Source organism: Cherax quadricarinatus, chromosome 6, assembly GCF_038502225.1.
Source record: "Cherax quadricarinatus isolate ZL_2023a chromosome 6, ASM3850222v1, whole genome shotgun sequence".
In the NCBI taxonomy this organism is placed as follows: Eukaryota; Metazoa; Arthropoda; class Malacostraca; order Decapoda; family Parastacidae; genus Cherax; species Cherax quadricarinatus.
Window position 1 is genome coordinate 2745140 of NC_091297.1, and position 22263 is coordinate 2767402.

The 22263-nt window shown below is 43.0% G+C and overlaps 1 protein-coding gene across 2 annotated transcripts in view; it reads left to right on the plus strand.

Annotated features, from left to right (window-relative positions):
* LOC128692020 (homeobox protein aristaless-like) overlaps window positions 1-22263 on the plus strand; it is a 56585-nt gene that overhangs the window by 14168 nt on the left and 20154 nt on the right. For both annotated transcript variants that reach the window (XM_053781000.2, XM_053781012.2), the window contains exons 2-4: window positions 131-443; window positions 16025-16148; window positions 19581-19878. In XM_053781000.2, the coding sequence (XP_053636975.2) occupies window positions 131-443; window positions 16025-16148; window positions 19581-19878 (735 nt within the window). The remainder of the gene's footprint in view (window positions 1-130; window positions 444-16024; window positions 16149-19580; window positions 19879-22263) is intronic.

Consider the following 22263-nt stretch of genomic DNA (forward strand, 5'->3'; position numbering starts at 1 on the left):
TATATATATATATATATATATATATATATATATATATATATATATATATATATATATATATATCATATATAGATAGATATATGTAATGTCTTCTCACTGCTAGATGAACACAGAGTGTATGGTGTTGCAGGCTACCCTGAGTGTGGCAGAGGTATGGCTGGCAGCACCATGACCACACCATCGGGCATCTCAATCACTCTGGGCACTCCCATCCCAACCCACGCCCACCCTCACGCCCACCACCATCACCACCCCCACCACCTCAACCCGCACGTTCACCAGCACCACGCCCCCGGCCCGTCTTTCTCAATCGCGACGCCCATGGTGACTACGCCCACCTCCGGCGGCAGTGCGGGTGGCACCTCGCCCACTCACACCTCCACGCCCATCACCTTCACCACCCTCACCGCTGGCGCCCTCAAGAGGAAACAAAGACGATATAGGTGAGTCTTGAGTCTTAAAATGGTATAAAATACCGACAGGTTGTTAGGTAAGACACATATGCAACAGTTAGGTATCTTTATTTCGAAACGTTTCGCCTACACAGTAGGCTTCTTCAGTCGAGTACAGAAAAGTTGATAGAAGCAGAAGATACTTTAAGACGATGTAATCAGTCCATCACCCTTAAAGTTTTGAGGTGGTCAGTCCCTCAGTCTGGAGAAGAGCATTGTTCCATAGTATGAAACAATATGAAGTAGAAGTGACAGGATGGAGCCTTAAATAGTGCCAGGAGGTGAGACGTAGGTTGCTTTGGGAGGTCAGGTCCCTCTCAAACCCAGCCGTTCTCACTAGTAAGGTTGTCGAAGTTGATGGTCTGTACCAAGATACCCTTGTGTTGCAGTGTTACAACGTCTTCAAGTATCTTCTGCTTCTATCAACTTTTCTGTACTCGACTGAAGAAGCCTACTGTGTAGGCGAAACGTTTCGAAATAAAGATACCTAACTGTTGCATATGTGTCTTACCTAACGAGTCTTGAGTCATTTTGACTTCTTCAGTAATAATAATAATAATAATTATTATTATTGCTATTATTATGTCACAAAAGTAGATATGATAATGGCATTAAATACCAACAGCTTGGTTGGTAAAGCTCTCGCCTCACACATTGAGTGTCCGTGGTTCAATCCCCGGCACCGGTAGAAACATTCGGCAAGTTTCCTTGCACCTGGTGTACCTGTTCACCTAACAGTAAGTAGGTATCTGGGTGTTAGTCGACTGGTGTGGGTGGCATCCTGGGGGACAAGTACCACACTTCTAATAACAGAGACAAACCACGATGACTTTCTTAGGTTATCCTGGGTGGTTAACCCTCCCCTGGGTTATCCTGAGTGGTTAACCCTCTCCTGGGTTATCCTGAGTGGTTAACCCTCTCCTGGGTTATCCTGGGTGGTTAACCCTCCCCTGGGTTATCCTGAGTGGTTAACCCTCTCCTGGGTTATCCTGGGTGGTTAACCCTCCCCTGGGTTATCCTGAGTGGTTAACCCTCTCCTGGGTTATCCTGGGTGGTTAACCCTCCCCTGGGTTATCCTGAGTGGTTAACCCTCCCCTGGGTTATCCTGGGTGGTTAACCCTCTCCTGGGTTATCCTGGGTGGTTAACCCTCCCCTGGGTTATCCTGGGTGGTTAACTATCCCCTGGGTTATCCTGGGTGGTTAACTATCCCCTGGGTTATCCTGGGTGGTTAACCCTCCCCTGGGTTATCCTGGGTGGTTAACTATCCCCTGGGTTATCCTGGGTGGTTAACTATACCCTGGGTTATCCTGGGTGGTTAATCCTCCCCTGGGTTATCCTGGGTGGTTAACTATCCCCTGGGTTATCCTGGGTGGTTAACCCTCCCCTGGGTTATCCTGGGTGGTTAACCCTCCCCTGGGTTATCCTGGGTGGTTAACCCTCTCCTGGGTTATCCTGGGTGGTTAACCCTCTCCTGGGTTATCCTGGGTGGTTAACCCTCTCCTGGGTTATCCTGGGTGGTTAACCCTCTCCTGGGTTATCCTGGGTGGTTAACCCTCTCCTGGGTTATCCTGGGTGGTTAACCCTCTCCTGGGTTATCCTGGGTGGCTAACTATCCCCTGGGTTATCCTGGGTGGTTAACCCTCCCCTGGGTTATCCTGGGTGGTTAACCTTCCCCTGGGTTATCCTGGATGATTAACCTTCCCCTGGGTTATCCTGGGTGGTTAACCCTCCCCCAGGTTATCTTGGGTAGTTAACCCTCCCCGGGTTATCCTGGGTAGTTAACCCTCCCCGGGTTATCCTGGGTGGCTAACCCTCTCCTGGGTTATTCTGGGTGGCTAACCCTCTCCCAGGTTATCCTGGGTGGTTAACCCTCCCCCGGTTATCCTGGGTAGTTAACGCTCTCCTGGGTTATCCTGGGTGGTTAACCCTCCCCGGGTTTTCCTGGGTGGTTAACCCTCCCCGGGTTAACCTGGGTGGGTAACCGTAACCCTCCCCCGGGTTATCATGGGTGGCTAACCCTCCCCCGAGTTATCCTGGGTGGTTAACCCTCCCCTGGGTGGTTAACCCTCCCCTGGGTTATCCTGGTGTAGACAGCCTGTACTGTCTGCACAGATAGCCCATGCCGTCTGCCAGCTTAGTTCATATTTCGTGCCATTCAAGTGTTGCCCTCTGTAGCCAGGCCTCTCAGTGGGCACGCCAGCCTGCCGGCCCTTGCCACGCTCTCACTCACACAGCGGCCTGGCATCAAGACACAAGGCCTCCCAGCTCTCTCTCGTGGGCATGGCCCTGCCTGGGCCATGGGCACAAACACACAAGCCTGTGTAACCCACAACGACTTAACAATAAACAAAGAAGCCTCCGAAGAAGATATATCATTTAACAACCCGCTACAGCTACAAAACAAGCATCGTTATAAATGGTGACAGCGGTGCTTGCAGCAGTTGTGTTTGCCTGGAGAGAAGGAGGAAGAGTTATGAAGTCATCTTCACTTCATCACCCTACACAAGAAGCATCCGTCTCTCAACGAGTTATCCGGATGTTGTGTCTGCACGTTTGAGCATCCAGACACAGGTACAAGCAGGATCCAGCCGAAATTTGCCGAATTTCTTCGAGAATTGTGAGTGGCGTCCCAGTGACTCCACGCTACAGTGTCCCATGTTGTTTCTCAAGTCACGTGTTCAGCGTCACTTGTATGTTGCTGTTGTTGTTGTTCAGCTCAGCACAGCCGTTTCAGCAAGCCAGAGGTGAGTTTTGTGGTGATTTCTGCATCCAGTGTGAGCTTCTCCACGTGTTTGTGGGTGGGGGAGGAGAGGAGAGGAAGTGGCTGTTCCTCACCTTGCCCATGCTCGCCCTACTCACGCTCACCCGTCTACCATACACCACTCACCACTGCCCACTCCCTCTGCTGTGTTTTCTGCTGTTTTTCGTATGAATTCATTGCCAGTGCTGTGTATCCGAGTGCCCGAGGCCACTCGAAGCTACGTGGATTACGACGTCACGTGGGTGTGGCCGATGTCACGTAGACCTACAAAGCCACGTGAGTTACCAGATGTCCCAAGGCCACATGCTGTGGTCTGCTGCCCGCATCACATCGACGCCACCCACGATGCTGCCCGACTTCATGACGTCACGATGTCTGTTGACGTCACCTCACGATGTCTGCTGACGTCACCTCACGATGTCTGCCTGACGTCACCTCGAGATGTCTGTTGACGTCACTGCTGCTGACGTCACCTTGCGACATCACGCCTGACATCACATGATGTCACATCGAGTGTTCTAGTAATTATTTCAGTATTGTCGAGAAGATTGAGAGAAGATATATGTCGTGTGTTAATTAATTCCTCTCAGTCAGTGTTCTCACATTTTAGTATATGTCTTAGTGTCAGTTTTATGCGCAGAAAAGCATCTTTTGCTAGTTTAAGCCATGTTGTACCGTATGTACAGCGGTGTGTTTGTAAAGTTTCCGTGTGTCCAGTGAGGTCTGGCCCAGCCAGACCTGAGTAGCACCACTGTGTTAAGTCACCCGCCTGACCAGTGTTTGACAGCTGATTTCTCAGCCCTGAGCGTATGAGCCCCTTTGTACAGAAAGCTTTTATGCTCGTCGCTCGTGTTGTTCTGCAGAATCGTACCTGCTACGATTCCCATCGAGATTTGTTTCACTTCACCTCCAGACCGTCAGAGTGCAGTTATATTTAGAGAAACAAGTCTGGGGACGCTTAGGCTAACCTCTGCTATAACTCCAACTGTCGAGAGATGATACTCGTCAAGCCGCAGCCAGGCCTGTCGGCAGGCGCTGTGTCAGCCTCGTGTCACAAGCTTCAGTGAGCAGCCTGCACAAAGAAGATGTCACTTTGACTGCTAGCTCGCTCATTGCAGTCTGGTGTATGATGTTACGACTCCCAGATGTTTCGCCCAGTCGTCTCTGCCACGACTCGCTCCACGCTCGCCGGCAGTGACAGCCCAGCGAGAGTACCAGTCGAGAAGTGTCCTCCTGAGTCGCTTGCCAGAAGTCCTGCCCAGTTGCCGAGTTTTGTCGATGCCACACTCGAGGGCACCAGCATGTCGTGCCCCAGGTTGAGTGAAACCTGCAGCGACTCCTACGATGTCTGCTTCACCGTTCCAGAGGAGACCGTACCCTGTTACATCACAGCTCAGCCGCAGCGATGTCTCCCGTGTTGCAGTATCTGTCCAGACGCAGGAAGGCGTGCAGTGATGGACTTCGATGCTCACTGCCTTTGACCACGATGTTTAGCACACCCCACATGTTTTTTTCTTCCCTCCCTGTAGGAAGTTTTTTTTCCATGTCCGTATATATATATATATATGTTTTTATTTTGTGTTCTGTGCCCTGCTCCTACGAGAGAGAGACCGATTTCCTTTTACCACCAGTATTGCCGCGTCGGGACGACGCGCGGTAGGTGGCCGAGCATATGTAGACAGCCTGTACTGTCTGCACAGATAGCCCATGCCGTCTGCCAGCTTAGTTCATATTTCGTGCCACTCAAGTGTTGCCCTCTGTAGCCAGGCCTCTCAGTGGGCACGCCAGCCTGCCGGCCCTTGCCACGCTCTCACTCACACAGCGGCCTGGCATCAAGACACAAGGCCTCCCAGCTCTCTCTCGTGGGCATGGCCCTGCCCGGGCCATGGGCACAAACACACAAGCCTGTGTAACCCAACACTAGTTATCAATAAAGTAAGAAGCCTCCGAAGAAGTATATCATTCACACCCCGCTACAGCCTACCAAACAACCCAGTTATAAATGGTGGGCTCACCTTGCCCATGCTCGCCCTACTCACGCTCACCCGTCTACCATACACCACTCACCACTGCCCACTCCCTCTGCTGTGTTTTCTGCTGTTTTCCATGTGAATTCATTGCCAGACCTGAGTAGCACCACTGTGCTAAGTCACCCGATGTGACCAGTGCGTATGACAGCTGATTACTCAGCCCTGAGCGTATGAGCCCCCTTGTACAGAAAGCTTTTATGCTCGTCGCTCATGTTGTTCTGCAGAATCGTACCTGCTACGATTCCCATCGAGATTTGTTTCACTTCACCTCCAGACCGTCAGAGTGCAGTTATATGTAGAGAAACAAGTCTGGGGACGCTTAGACTAACCTCTGCTATAACTCCAACTGTCGAGAGATGATACTCGTCAAGCCGCAGCCAGGCCTGTTGGCAGGCGCTGTGTCAGCCTCGTGTCACAAGCTTCAGTGAGCAGCCTGCACAAAGATGATGTCACTTTGACTGCTAGCTCGCTCACTGCAGTCTGGTGTATGATGTTACGACTCCCAGATGTTTCGCCCAGTCGTCTCTGCCACGACTCGCTCCACAACTCGCTCCACGCTCGCCGGCAGTGATAGCCCAGCGACAGTACCAGTCGAGAAGTGTCCTGAGTCGCTTGCCAGAAGTCCTGCCCAGACGCCTCACTCGAGGGCACCAGCATGTCGTGCCCTAGGTTGAGTGAAAACCTGCAGCGACTCCTACGATGTCTGCTTCACCGTTCCAGAGGAGACCGTACCCTGTTACGTCACAGCTCAGCCGCAGCGATGTCTCCCGTGTTGCAGTATCTGTCCAGACGCAGGAAGGCGTGCAGTGATGCCCTTCGATGCTCACTGCCTTTGACCACGATGTTTAGCACACCCCACATGTTTTTTTCTTCCCTCCCTGTAGGAAGTTTTTTTTTCCATGTCCATATGTATATATATGTTTTTATTTTGTGTTCTGTGCCCTGTTCCTACGAGAGAGAGACCGAGTTTTTTACTACCAGTATTGTCGCGTCGGGACGACGCGCGGTAGGTGGCCGAGCGTATGTAGACAGCCTGTACTGTCTGCACAGACAGCCCATGCTGTCTGCCAGCTTAGTTCATATTTCGCGCCACTCAGGTGCTGCCATCTATAGGCCTTGCCACTTCAGTATGCCCAGACTTGCCTCGCTCTCACTCACACAGCGGCCTGGCATCAACACACAAGTACTCCCAGCTCTCTCTCGTGGGCATGGCCCTGCCCGGGCCATGGGCACAAACACACAAGCCTGTGTAACCCACCACTACTTAACAATAAAGTAAGAAGCCTCCGAAGAAGTATATCATTCACACCCCGCTTACAGCCTACCAAATAAGCCCGTTATACTGTGTGGTTAACCCTCCCCCGGATTATCCTGGGTGGCTAACCCTCCGCCGAGTTATCCTGGGTGGCTAACCCTCTCCCGGGTTAACCTGGGTGGTTAACCCTCCCCTGGGTTATCCTGGGTGGTTAACCCTCCCCTGGGTTATCCTGGGTGGCTAACCCTCCCCCGAGTTATCGTGGGTGGCTAACCCTCTCCCGGGTAAACCTGGGTGGGTAACCGTAACCCTCCCCCGAGTTATCCTGGGTGGTTAACCCTCCCCTGGGTGGTTAACCCTCCCCTGGGTTATCCTGGGTGGCTAACCCTCCGCCGAGTTATCCTGGGTGGCTAACCCTCTCCCGGGTTAACCTGGGTGGTTAACCCTCCCCTGGGTTATCCTGGGTGGCTAACCCTCCCCCGGATTATCCTGGGTGGCTAACCCTCCCCCGAGTTATCCTGGGTGGCTAACCCTCTCCCGGGTTAACCTGGGTGGTTAACCCTCCCCTGGGTCAGTGGTTTTTCCATGCAGGTCATTAAAGAATGACTGACGAGGTCTCCAGTAGACTGAATATATTTTCGTTTTCCCGTGCTGCTCAATATGTGGTATTTGTACATATGTTGAAGAATTCATTTATGTACAGTTGAGGACATTTATTAGGGAAAACCTCTCGCCAAGAGTGACTTCTTTACTGCTAATACAGAGAGAACTAATTACGAGTGTATACAGTGGCAGGAGTAGTAGTAGTGGCTTGTAGCAGCAGCAGTAGTAGTAGTAGTAGTAGTAGTAGTAGTAGTAGTAGTAGTAGTAGTAGTGGCTTGTAGTAGTAGTAGTAGTAGTAGTGGCTTGTAGTAGTAGTAGTAGTAGTAGTAGTAGTAGTAGTAGTAGTAGTGGGTTGGGTTAGAGCATGACTTGTCAACATCATGTTACAGCGGTCTCCAGAATGGGTAATACCCTACTGGTCAGCATTGTGGGTATGCATAGTGGAACTCCCGGAGTTTTGGTGGATTGTAATACTTGACGGTAATTAGGGCAGCCTCTATACGTTTTCGCTGTCGTAAATCATCTTCCTTAACAACCAATCGAGCCTCATTAAACTTTATAAAGTGTCCAGCATCGTCTCTGTGTTGGACACGCGATTTTGCGGTCATCATGTATGCAGGCGTCCTTGTGCGCCCTGATACTGATATCCAGAGATGTTGCTGTTTACCTTATACATATATTTATTTATTTATTTATTTTATGTCTTTGCAAACAGTACATTGAGATTTTGTATTTACAATAGTGGGTTGCAATGCAAAGAGAGCCTCTATTATGCCTAGGCATTATGGGCATATAAGAACATAAGAACATAAGAAAGGAGGAACACTGCAGCAGGCCTGTTGGCCCATACTAGGCAGGTTCTTTACCAACCCAATTTTCAATGCTACCCAAGAAATAAGCTCTGATGTGCAAGTCCCACTCAAATCCAACCCCTCCTGTACTTATGTACTTATGTACTCATGTACTTATCCAACCTAAATTTGAAACTACCCAAAGTCCTAGCCTCAATAACCCAACTAGGTAGACTGTTCCACTCATCAACTACCCTATTTCCAAACCAATACTTTCCTATGTCCTTTCTAAATCTAAACTTATCTAATTTAAATCCATTACTGCGGGTTCTCTCTTGGAGAGATATTCTCAAGACCTTGTTAATATCCCCTTTATTAATACCTATCTTCCACTTATACACTTCGATCAGGTCTCCCCTCATTCTTCGTCTAACAAGTGAATGTAACTTAAGAGTCTTCAATCTTTCTTCATAAGGAAGATTTCTAATGCTATGTATTAATTTAGTCATCCTACGCTGAATGTTTTCTAACGAATTTATGTCCATTCTGTAATATGGAGACCAGAACTGAGCTGCATAATCTAGGTGAGGCCTTACTAATGATGTATAAAGCTGCAGTATGACCTCTGGACTTCTGTTGCTTACACTTCTTGATATAAATCCCAGTAATCTATTTGCCTTATTACGTACGCTTAGGCATTGCTGTCTTGGTTTAAGGTTGCTGCTTACCATAACCCCAAGTCCTTTTCGCAATCTGTATGGTTAAGTTCTACATTATTTAACTTATAAGTGCTAGGGTTATGGACACTCCCGAGCTTCAGAACCTTGCATTTATCTACATTGAACTGCATCTGCCACTTTTCTGACCAAGAGTAGAGTTTGTCTAAATCCTCCTGAAGTTCCCTAACATCTACGTTTGAATCAATTATCCTACCTATCTTCGTGTCATCGGCGAATTTGCTCATATCACTAGTAATTCCTTCATCAAGATCATTGATATATATTATAAACAACAACGGGCCCAAGACTGATCCCTGTGGAACGCCACTTGTTACTGATCCCCACTCGGATTTAACCCCATTTATGGACACTCTTTGCTTCCTGTCTGTGAGCCATGATTCGATCCACGAGAGCACCCTTCCCCCAATGCCATGAGCTGCTACTTTCTTCAACAGTCTTTGGTGCGGAACTCTATCAAATGCCTTACTAAAATCTAAGTAAATAATATCAAATTCTTTATCGTGGTCAACAGCCTCAAAAGCTTTACTGAAGAAAGTTAATAAATTAGTTAGACAAGACCGGCCTCTTGTGAATCCATGCTGAGTATCATTAATCAAGCTATGCTTATCGAGATGGCTTCTTATAATCTCAGCTATAATTGACTCTAGTAATTTGCCTACAATTGAGGTCAGGCTTATTGGGCGGTAATTTGACGGTAACGACTTGTCCCCTGTTTTAAAAATAGGAATTACATTAGCCATCTTCCACATATCAGACACTGCACCTGTTTGAAGAGATAAATTAAAAATATTAGTTAATGGTTCACAGACTTCCATTTTGCATTCCTTTAGAACCCTTGAAAACACCTCATCAGGACCCGGTGACTTATTTTGCTTCAGTCTGTCTATCTGCTTCACGACCATTTCACTAGTGACTGTGATGTTACATAATTTATCTTCTTCTGATCCACTATAAAAATTAATTACCGGAATATTATTAGTGTCTTCCTGTGTAAAATCCGAGAGAAAATAATTATTTAAAATCGAGCACATTTCATTCTCTTTGTCAGTAAGATGCCCATAGTTATTTTTAAGGGGACCTATCTTATCTCTGACTTTTGTTCTGTAGACCTGGAAAAAACTTTTTGGGTTAGTTTTAGAATCCCTAGCAACTTTAATTTCATAGTCCCTTTTAGCTTTTCTTATCCCCTTTTTAATGTCCCTCTTAATGTCAATATACTGATTCATAAGATGACCCTCGCCTCTTTTGATACGCCTATAAATTCCTTTCTTATGCCCTAGTAGATATTTCAGCCTATTATTCATCCATTTTGGGTCATTTCTATTTGATCTAATTTCCTTATAAGGGATAAACGTTCTTTAAAGGATAAACCTTCTTTATAAGGGATAAACATGGTATTGTGAATACTTGCTGCACTTATGACAAAGATGTTCTTGGGTTTCTACGCTAAGTTTTTAACAATAGCTGAAGTTTTCTGTCAAGTAATTTAAAAATATTAGTTGTAACGTCGATGACCGGTATAACAATGTAACTGGCCCGGTGGTCTGGTGGCTAAAGCTCCCGCTTCACACACGGAGGGCCCGGGTTCGATTCCCGGCGGGTGGAAATTTCGACACGTTTCCTTACACCTATTGTCCTGTTCACCTAGCAGCAAATAGGTACCTGGGTGTTAGTCGACTGGTGTGGGTCGCATCCTGGGGGACAAGATTAAGGACCCCAATGGAAATAAGTTAGACAGTCCTCGATGACGCACTGACTTTCTTGGGTTATCCTGGGTGGCTAACCCTCCGGGGTTAAAAATCCGAACGAAATCTTATCTTCCTTATACTGGATTGACGTTAGTCTTACTAAGAATGTGTGTCGCACATTTCCTACAGTCACGTATGAAGTGTAGGGGGATGTGTAGCGAACTATAAGGATGTGTGATGTATGTGCATTTTTCCTCGAGGAAATACGGACTGAAAATTCTGTAAGCTCTTCCAAAGAAGCCTATAACTACCTGTCTTTTAGTTCTGGTGTCATGTGAGAGAAGAAATGTAGAAGATCGTTCTTGTAGGTAGGTTTACGGTAGACTTTACTTTGAGTAAAAATACGCAGAGAAACGGCAATTGGTTGTCTTCCTCCTGTAGTGTAAATTTAATTGTAGATTCCAGAGTGTTGATGTTGTTGAGGATGTTACACACTTCAAGACTTTTTGGGGCACGAATACCAAAATATCCACTTACCACATCCATGTAACTGATCTAGGAATGTTATTTAGGATCCATATGGATTCTAAGTCCTCCATTTATAAATTGGCCAGTACTGCGCTAAGGGGTGAGCCCATAGCTAGCCTGAACAGTTGTTTATACTTGTTCTCTTCAAAACTGAAACAGTGACTTGACCAACTGGTACATATGTTAATAATGCAGTGACGTCGAAACTTGCAAGCTTCTTATCACTCACATCGAGATCCCTTACACGATTAAGGTCATCCGAGTGTTTCAGGTGGACATGACTAATCGTACTCAGAAGTTTCGATAAATATTTCTCCCAAACTCTTGCTAGCTTGTGCGGGGCGCTGCCGATACTGGACGTAACGGCTCTCATAGGTACATTGGATTTGTGGGCCTTTGGTAATCCATAAAGCCCTCGTTGATCTAGGGTTGGTAGAGACGAGGTGGAAGAGTCTTTTGCCTTATTTTGATCTTTGTGCATGTTTCGAGTCTTACTAAGAAAGGAATACGTTTCTTTCTTCTATATATGTTCGGGGATGGAAGCGTATCTGTTGATGTTACTTAGTAACTCTTGCATTTTATTAATGTAGTTACTATGGTTGAGGCTGACCACTCCTTTGTCCGCTGTAGTGAGAAGAATATTGTTATTAGCGGCCAAGTGTCTGAGTTCGTGGACGTAGCGGCGTGGAATAGCGGGGCGTCTAGCTTCCGAAATATCTACTTCAATAAATCCTTACAGAATTTCCAGTCTGCAGTTCCTCGAGGAAGAGTGTACATACATTACACGTTCATTCAACACGCTACACTTTACCTTATACTTCATACGTGATTGCAGGAAACGTGTGACACACGTTCTTAATAAGATTAACACTAATACAGTTGAAGGAAAGTCTCCCAGTTATAGTGTTATATTGGTCACCGACGATGCAAATAACGTTTTAAAAAACTTGACAGAAAACTTGGATACAATATCCACAACCTTTTCAATTACTGTTTAAAACTTAGCGCAGAAACCCCAAGAACAACTCTGTACAGAGAACCTTCACGGCGCGCATAACAGAGATAAAACATCTCAATTACTGGGAGCGCTTGAGGTTCCTAAACCTGTATTCCCTGGAACGCAGGCGGGAGAGATACATGATTATATACACCTGGAAAATCCTAGAGGGACTAGTACCGAACTTGCACACGAAAATCACTCACTACGAAAGCAAAAGACTTGGCAGACGATGCAACATCCCCCCAATGAAAAGCAGGGGTGTCACTAGCACGTTAAGAGACCATACAATAAGTGTCAGGGGCCCGAGACTGTTCAACTGCCTCCCAGCATACATAAGGGGGATTACCAACAGACCCCTGGCAGTCTTCAAGCTGACACTGGACAAGCACCTAAAGTCGGTTCCTGACCAGCCGGGCTGTGGCTCGTACGTTGGTTTGCGTGCAGCCAGCAGCAACAGCCTGGTTGATCAGGCTCTGATCCACCAGGAGGCCTGGTCACAGACCGGGCCGCGGGGGCGTTGACCCCCGGAACTCTTTCCAGGTAAACTTCAGGTAAACTGTCCTAAGCGCAGGAGTGATCACAATAACATATTGGGGATATGACAATATATACACACACACATACATACACACACATATATATATATATATATATATATATATATATATATATATATATATATATATATATATATATATATATATATATATATATATATATATATATATATATATATATATATATATATATATATATATATATATATATATATATATATATATATATATATATATATATATATATATGCAATAAGATCACAGTAAACAGGTAATTTCAGAATATGCAAAACAACCACCGTGAAAGAATAGAGAAGTTCCAAGCGATTTCGTGACTACTCACATTATCAAGGAACAATGAAAGTAAAGTATCAAAGGAAGGTATATAAAGGGGTAGCCCACACCTCACTGTTAGATCCCACAACAACGAAACACCTGACGTGAGACAGCAGGCCCGCCGGCCGAACTAGACAGGTCCTTCATACAACCCACCAACAAACTATTCTACCCAAGAAATAAGAAATTTAAAAAATTATTATTTGTCCAATGTATTATTAAATTCTTCCCAAATTCTATTAATTATAAATGGATCTAATTTATATAAACCAAAGGAAATATTCATATTATTGTCAAAACTGCTTTTTATGAAACAAGATTCAATTATATTCCTGTCGACCATGGACTTGCTTGATACTACTTTCTCAACTTTTTGAAAATCAATTGGATGGTTAAAATCTCTTAAATGAATAAATAGAGCATTGGAATCTAGTCCAGTTCTAATGCTATATTTATGTTGTTTTAATCTTAGTTCGAGATATTTACCAGTTTGACCGTAATAAACTTTATCGCAAATTTTACAAGGAATCTTATAGACACATCCATCAGCATTTTGGGGGGAATTCTTTATTAAAAGTTTTTTTTACTGTATCAAGATTTTTAAATACAACTTTAATATTAGAAGTCTTAAGAAGAGAAGGCATATCAACCAAGTTTTCATGGTAAGGGAGAACCAACATATTTTTAGTTGAATAAGGCTGGTTGTCCCTTTTTGGATTGTAAAAAGCATTTCTAGCAACTTTAAAAGATTTATCAATTACATTTCTTGGGTATTTCAAATCATTACCTATTTCATAAATTTTGGATATTTCCTCATCTATGAACTCTGGACTACAAATTCGTAAAGCTCTCAAAAACATTGATGAGAAAACAGACAGTTTAACTCCATCTTGATGCGAGGAATAATAGTAGACATAGGAACAGTTATTTGTAGGTTTTCTGTAAATTTTAAATTTGAATTCATTATTACCCTTAATAATTAAAACATCTAGAAAAGGCAGTGAGTTATTTTCTTCAAATTCAACAGTAAAATTTATAGAATGGGCTAAGCTATTTAATTTGCCAAGGAAATGGTGTATATCTACATTTTTGGGCATAAGACACAAAATATCATCAACATATCTGATCCACTTAGCTCTATTAGGGAGGATTGTGTTAAGCAACCTTGTTTCAAAAAATTCCATGTATAGGTTACTAAGAACAGGTGAAAGAGGATTTCCTATTGCCATACCAAACTTCTGAGTGTAAAACTTATCATTAAATACAAATTTTCCATCAACAATGCAAAGTTTAATAAGTTTAATGATAGTAGGAACTGGCAATGGTAAATCATAATTAACGAGTTCTTCAGATAAGAAACTTAATAAATCATCAACAGGAACTTTCGTAAACAAGGAAGTAACATCAAAACTAACCATGTTAAAATCATTTAAGTCAGTCAAGGAGCTTAATTTATCAACTAAATCTATGTTGTTTTTAACATTAAAGTTAGAAATTTTGCCAACAACAGGGCTCAAAATATCAACAAGCCATTTGGATAATTTATATGAAACTGATCCTATGGAGCTAATAATAATGAATTCAAATTTAAAATTTACAGAAAACCTACAAATAACTGTTCCTATGTCCACTATTATTCTTCCCATCTAGATAGAGTTAAACTGTCTGTTTTCTCATCAATGTTTTTGAGAGCTTTACGAATTTGTAGTCCAGAGTTCATAAATGAGGAAATATCCAAAATTTATGAAATAGGTAATGATTTGAAATACCCAAAAAATGTAATTGATAAATCTTTTAAAGTTGCTAGAAATGCTTTTTACAATCCAAAAAGGGACAACCAGCCTTATTCAACTAAAAATATGTTGGTTCTCCCTTACCATGAAAACTTGGTTGATATGCCGTCTCTTCTTAAGACTTCTAATATTAAAGTTGTATTCAAAAATCTTGATACAGTAAAAAAACTTTTGATAAAGAATTCCCCCCAAAATGCTGATGGATGTGTCTATAAGATTCCTTGTAAAATTTGCGATAAAGTTTATTACGGTCAAACTGGTAAATATCTCGAACTAAGATTAAAACGACATAAATATAGCATTAGAACTGGACAAGATTCCAATGCTCTATTTATTCATGTAAGAGATTTTAACCATCCAATTGATTTTCAAAAAATTGAGAAAGTAGTATCAAGCAAGTCCATGGTCGACAGAAATATAATTGAATCTTGTTTCATAAAAAGCAATTTTGACAATAATATGAATATTTCCTTTGGTTTATATAAATTAGATCCATTTATAATTAATAGAATTTGGGAAGAATTTAATAATACATTGGACAAATAATAATTTTTTAAATTTCTTATTCCTTGGGTAGAATAGTTTGTTGGTGGGTTGTATGAAGGACCTGTCTAGTTCGGCCGGCGGGCCTGCTGTCTCACGTTAGGTGTTTCGTTGTTGTGGGATCTGACAGTGAGGTGTGGGCTACCCCTTTATATACCTTCCTTTGATGCATTACTTTCATTGTTCCTTGATAATGTGAGTAGTCACGAAATCGCTTGGAACTTTTCTATTCTTTCACAATGGTTGTTTTGCATATATATATATATATATATATATATATATATATATATATATATATATATATATATATATATATATATATATATATATATATATATATATAACAAGAAGATTTCTGTACATGAGGATCAGGGAGCACAAGAACCCCTGCAACTGTGATGACCGCAAAATTGTGTGCGTCCAACACAGGTACGATTTTGAACACCTTTTGAAGTTCAATAAGGCTCGATTAGTAATTAACGAAGATGATTTGCCACAACGAAAGTGTATAGAGGCTGCTTTAGTTGACCGTCTCGCCACGGTTGTACTACTACTATTACTGCCCTGTGATAATGTTGGTAGAATTACCGACATTATTAGATATTACTACCGTCTGGTAGCCTGCCACCTGACTCTTGCCACTATATATACTCGTTCTTAGTTATATCTGTATGAGGTCTGAAGAAGTCACTCCTGGTGGAACGTTACCTTTAATAAGGGTCCTGAACTGTAAGTAAGTGTCTTTTTCCACATCTTATTGGTATAACTTTACCCCCCATAGGAGGAGTTGACTGATGTCTCTAAGCCTTTCGTGTTGCAATCATCATTAGGCGCTTGCAATGTTGCAGAAATGAGTAGTAGGAAGTACCCAAATTTATATAAATAAAAGCAATGTTGTAGTTTAGAAACTAATACGGTTTTCCCCCTCCTGGGTACGCCTCCTCAGAACCACCTTCACAAACTACCAGCTGGAGGAGCTGGAGCGAGCCTTCCACAGGACCCACTACCCAGACGTCTTCTTCAGGGAGGAACTCGCTCTGAGGATAGACTTGACGGAGGCCAGGGTGCAGGTGAGGCCCTACGGTACACATGAAATCTAGTGTACCTCCATTGGTCGTTGAATCTCAGGAATGGAAGTAAGATCTATGACTGATTGTACCGTAGTAAGATCTATGACTGATTGTACCGTAGTAAGAACTATGACTGATTGTACCGTAGTAAGATCTATGACTGAGTGTACCGTAGTAAGATCTATGACTGAGTGTACCGTAGTACGATCTATGACTGAGTGTACCGTAGTAAGATCTATGATTGTCTGTAGTTCACTCTAGAGCACTGTATTTATGTCTTAGAGTTGTAACTCTGAAATGCTCGGCTGTGTAAACATCGAGTAGATGGAGCAAATAAATCAGATGTAGTGGATAATTTTATTAAGGCCAACGTTTCGCTCACACTGACTTGATAAAGCCACTGCATTGCCGGATCGTTGTTTCCATTAAAAGTATCTAATGTACGGGGTACAACATTGTGGTTAATAAAGGTATCCACTGTGTGGGGTAAAAACGTTGTGGTTAATAAAGGTATCCACTGTGTGGGGTAAAAACGTTGTGGTTAAGAAAAATATTCACAATATATAAGTATTATTTACACTAGGCCGTGAGTATAGATGATAAATACATGACATTCACTCACTGTCACCTTCACAACTAACATTCACTCACTGTCACCTTCACAACTAACATTCACTCACTGTCACCTTCACAACTAACATTCACTCACTGTCACCTTCACAACTAACATTCACTCACTGTCATCTTCACAACTAACATTCACTCACTGTCACCTTCACAACTGACATTCACTCACTGTCACCTTCACAACTAACATTCACTCACTGTCACCTTCACAACTAACATTCACTCACTGTCACCTTCACAACTAACATTCACTCACTGTCACCTTCACAACTGACATTCACTCACTGTCACCTTCACAACTAACATTCACTCACTGTCACCTTCACAACTATTATTCACTCACTGTCACCTTCATAACTAACATTCACTCACTGTCACCTTCACAACTAACATTCACTCACTGTCACCTTCACAACTAACATTCACTCACTGTCACCTTCACAACTAACATTTACTCACTGTCACCTTCACAACTGACATTCACTCACTGTCACCTTCACAACTAACATTCACTCACTGTCACCTTCACAACTAATATTCACTCACTGTCACCTTCATAACTAACATTCACTCACTGTCACCTTCACAACTAACATTCACTCACTGTCACCTTCACAACTAACATTCACTCACTGTCACCTTCACAACTAATATTCACTCACTGTCACCTTCATAACTAACATTCACTCACTGTCACCTTCACAACTAACATTCACTCACTGTCACCTTCACAACTAACATTCACTCACTGTCACCTTCACAACTAACATTCACTCACTGTCACCTTCACAACTAACATTCACTCACTGTCACCTTCATAACTAACATTCACTCACTGACACCTTCACAACTAACATTCACTCACTGTCACCTTCACAACTAACATTCACTCACTGTCACCTTCACAACTAACATTCACTCACTGTCACCTTCACAACTAACATTCACTCACTGTCACCTTCACAACTAACATTCAGTCACTGTCACCTTCACAACTAACATTCAGTCACTGTCACCTTCACAACTAACATTCACTCACTGTCACCTTCACAACTAACATTCACTCACTGTCACCTTCACAACTAACATTCACTCACTGTCACCTTCACAACTAACATTCACTCACTGTCACCTTCACAACTAACATTCACTCACTGTCACCTTCACAACTAACATTCACTCACTGTCACCTTCACAACTAACATTCACTCACTGTCACCTTCACAACTAACATTCACTCACTGTCACCTTCACAACTAACATTCACTCACTGTCACCTTCACAACTAACATTCACTCACTGTCACCTTCACAACTAACATTCACTCACTGTCACCTTCACAACTAACATTCACTCACTGTCACCTTCACAACTAACTTTCACTCACTGTCACCTTCACAACTAACATTCACTCACTGTCACCTTCACAACTAACATTCACTCACTGTCACCTTCACAACTAACATTCAGTCACTGTCACCTTCACAACTAACATTCACTCACTGTCACCTTCACAACTAACATTCACTCACTGTCACCTTCACAACTAACATTCACTCACTGTCACCTTCACAACTAACTTTCACTCACTGTCACCTTCACAACTAACTTTCACTCACTGTCACCTTCACAACTAACATTCACTCACTGTCACCTTCACAACTAACATTCACTCACTGTCACCTTCACAACTAACATTCACTCACTGTCACCTTCACAACTAACTTTCACTCACTGTCACCTTCACAACTAACTTTCACTCACTGTCACCTTCACAACTAACATTCACTCACTGTCACCTTCACAACTAACATTCACTCATTGTCACCTTCACAACTAACATTCACTCACTGTCACCTTCACAACTAACATTCACTCACTGTCACCTTCACAACTAACATTCACTCATTGTCACCTTCACAACTAACATTCACTCACTGTCACCTTCACAACTAACATTCACTCATTGTCACCTTCACAACTAACATTCACTCACTGTCACCTTCACAACTAACATTCACTCATTGTCACCTTCACAACTAACATTCACTCACTGTCACCTTCACAACTAACATTCACTCATTGTCACCTTCACAACTAACATTCACTCATTGTCACCTTCACAACTAACATTCACTCACTGTCACCTTCACAACTAACATTCACTCATTGTCACCTTCACAACTATCATTCACTCACTGTCACCTTCACAACTAACTTTCACTCACTGTCACCTTCACAACTAACATTCACTCACTGTCACCTTCACAACTAATATTCACTCACTGTCACCTTCACTACTAGAGTCGCATGATTCTTCATCTTCCTGAAAGTTGTCTGAGCAAGTATTTATTCTTTAGTTTAGAAGACAATTTTGCTGAATTGGTGACAGAGAAATATGGAAAGCCACGGAATATGTAGAGCAGTTTCTCTCAGCGCGTTTTGCCCTCTTGTTACCTTTCTCCTGATCTTCAAGGGATCACTTTGATGCTGGTGGACAGCTCTCTCCTTTCTTCCTAAGTAATCGAAGCTCCCCTCCCTTTCCTTGGATAAGCTTTCATTATCTTCCCCTACGGATTTATCGCTTTCCCCCATAAGTAAGCAAGTAAGTAAGTTTATTCAGGTATACACAAATACAGTTACATAGAATTATCATACATAGCAGCATATGTGTAGAGAACCTAGGATAACCCAAAAAAGTCAGACAGAGTGACTTATTTCCATTGGGGACCTTTATTTCCATTGGGGTCCTTCCCATGACTATGAGAATATTCTGGGCACGTGTCCTTCACCGTGTATCTGCAGGTGTGGTTCCAGAACCGTCGAGCCAAGTGGAGGAAACAGGAAAAGTTGGCGGCCAAGAACCACGAAGCAGCGGCAGCGGCAGCAGCAGCGGCAGCGGCAGCAGCAGCAGCAGGAGGAAGTCAGCAGGTTATGCAAGGCATGGGCGTGCAGGGAGGAGGCGTGGTACAGCAGCTGCAGCAACAGCAGCATCAGCAGCAGCATCAGCAGCAGCAACAGCAACAAGTTCTTGCACTCTCTGCTGGTGTCAGTGGTCCTCACACCGGCCAGCTGGTGCTCACGTCTCTCACACCCATCACAGGTGAGCACAGTGTTTATTATTCAACAAGACTCCATTCTTCAACAGTGTATGGCTGCCAGAGACTACAGTCTACAGCAGTGATTCCCAAACTTTTCCAGGCTGCCGCCCCCTTGGTTCCCAGGCTGCCGCCCCTTTGGCTCCCAGGCTGCCGCCCCTTTGACTCACAGGCTGCCGTCCCCTTGGCTGCCAGGTTGCCACAACCTTGGCTCCCAGGTTGCCGCCCCCATGGGTCCTAGGCTGCCGTCCCCTTGGCTCCCAGGCTGCCGTCCCCTTGGCTCCCAGGCTGCCGCCCCCTTGGCTCCCAGGCTGCCGCCCCCTCGGCTCCCAGGCCACATCACTAGCACCCACACACGCATACGAACATACCTCTTTCTTGGTGTCAGGTTTACTCCAAATTCAGAGCAACAACTAATCTAACACCATAAACAAGTATATTTATTTTACGAATAAAAATTAACATAGTGAACCAATTTATTTAACAATATGAAAGGGTAAATTTACATCTCATCTGTAACTAAATTATCTTCACAATTTTAATGAGATGGACGTGCTTGGTGCAGGAACATCAGCTTCTCAACATCAATCTTGAAGACACTAAGAAGTCTTACATCCCCACATTCACCAATTTTCAGTCTGTTTCTTTGCTTGGAGAGAAGCTTGACGACTGTGCTGAAGCTTCGCTCTACTAGATATGACGTTGGGAAGGCAATAAAGTACATCTTGACTTTGTTCCACAGTGCAGGGTAGCTGTCAGTAATGTTTTATTTTTTTTATATTTTTTTTTGTAACTAAAAATCTTGATATGATTTTTGGAACTTTGGCTTCATCATTCCTGTTTCCTTATTGCTGATATTTAGGAATGGTTTGATCACTCAGTCTGGTACATTAAGCATAAAAAAAAATCCTGAAATCTGTCAGACATGACTATGAAGGTCATTCAGGTGTGCACTATACATGAAGGTCATCGTCTGGTATGATCTCAATTTCAGAGACTCAGAAACTGGAAGAGCTCACGAGGGGCTATGTTATGTTTGAATAACTGTAACCTGGACAGAAAAGTGGAAGCGGCTGATTTGATTTTGATAAGATTAACCTCAGTTACTTGCATTTGCAAATTAACTTCGCTAAACTATGTGAAGTCATCTGACAAATAAGCAATGTCATGCTTGGTGTTTCTTAGTTCATCACATAGAATAGAATTGAAATCTTGGAAGAATTCAGCAATTGTTTTAAATAGTGAATAGAAACGTCTCAGGAAGCTTCCCTTTGTCAGCGCCATCTAACTTCTGTGTGCAACAACAAACGTTGAAATTCTTATCATTCTCAGTGCAGAGCTGTCGAAACAGTCGGGAACTGAGATCATGTGCCTTGACTCTATTTACTACTATGATAACAGTGCTTAGGCTTTTTTGCAACCAGATATTGCGTGTGGATTACACAGTGCAGCTGTTTTCAAGACATTGAAGCCATGATAACAGCCTGTCATCAATAGTGCCCTATCTGTTGCATAAACAAGAATGATGGTAAGTGGGAAGTCTTTCTCTTTGAAAAAAATATCAATTCTTGAACCAAACTTTCATCTCTGACGAAACGAACGTAAGCAAGAAGCAAAGATTCATTGCCTGGCAGAATGGACTCATCTAACTGTAAGCATGTTGCATTATGTGTCTTTAATGTTTTCAGTCATTTCATTCGCTCTTCTTTGAACAGAGTTATCAGTGAAAGCAATGACCCTAATAATTTGTTCAGATGACTTGTGTAAAACTGTGCAGAACCTCACTTACTGCTGGCAAAATAATTCTTATTATTATAATCGAAACTAAGCGCCATACCACCAGGGTCATACAGCGCTGCACTTGCAAAATAAGCTCTTCCTCAGCTGTAAGGAGGCTTACCAGATCTAGCAGTCAGCAATAAGATATTGTACGATGTACGAAAACCATTACTGGATTGTTGTGAAGTGTTAACAAATATATTTCCAATTGGTTTTCCGTTTCTGTAAGTTTTCTCGAAGTGACGGAAAATATGCTAAGTTATCGGCTGCTTTATCAGAGAGTACTGTCTTCTAGTGTTCAAGAAACCTGGAAGGTTTTATGGCTTCGTTTGAAAAGATTCACACAGTAGACACATTGGTTGTTGTTATTTGGTGCTGATACAAATCCATATTTCAGATATTCCACACTATATTGGCTACACTTCATTTTCGTCTTCTGTGCTGCAGCCATCTTTTATTCTGGAACACAAAAAATATATCTTTGTAAAAATCATGCCAATCACAACAAAATGCAACATAAAAACATTAGGAAATACATAACAATGCATTTACTAGGAAAAGTACATGACACAAGGACGCAAGTATGAATGTTAAACTAAAAGTCAAATACT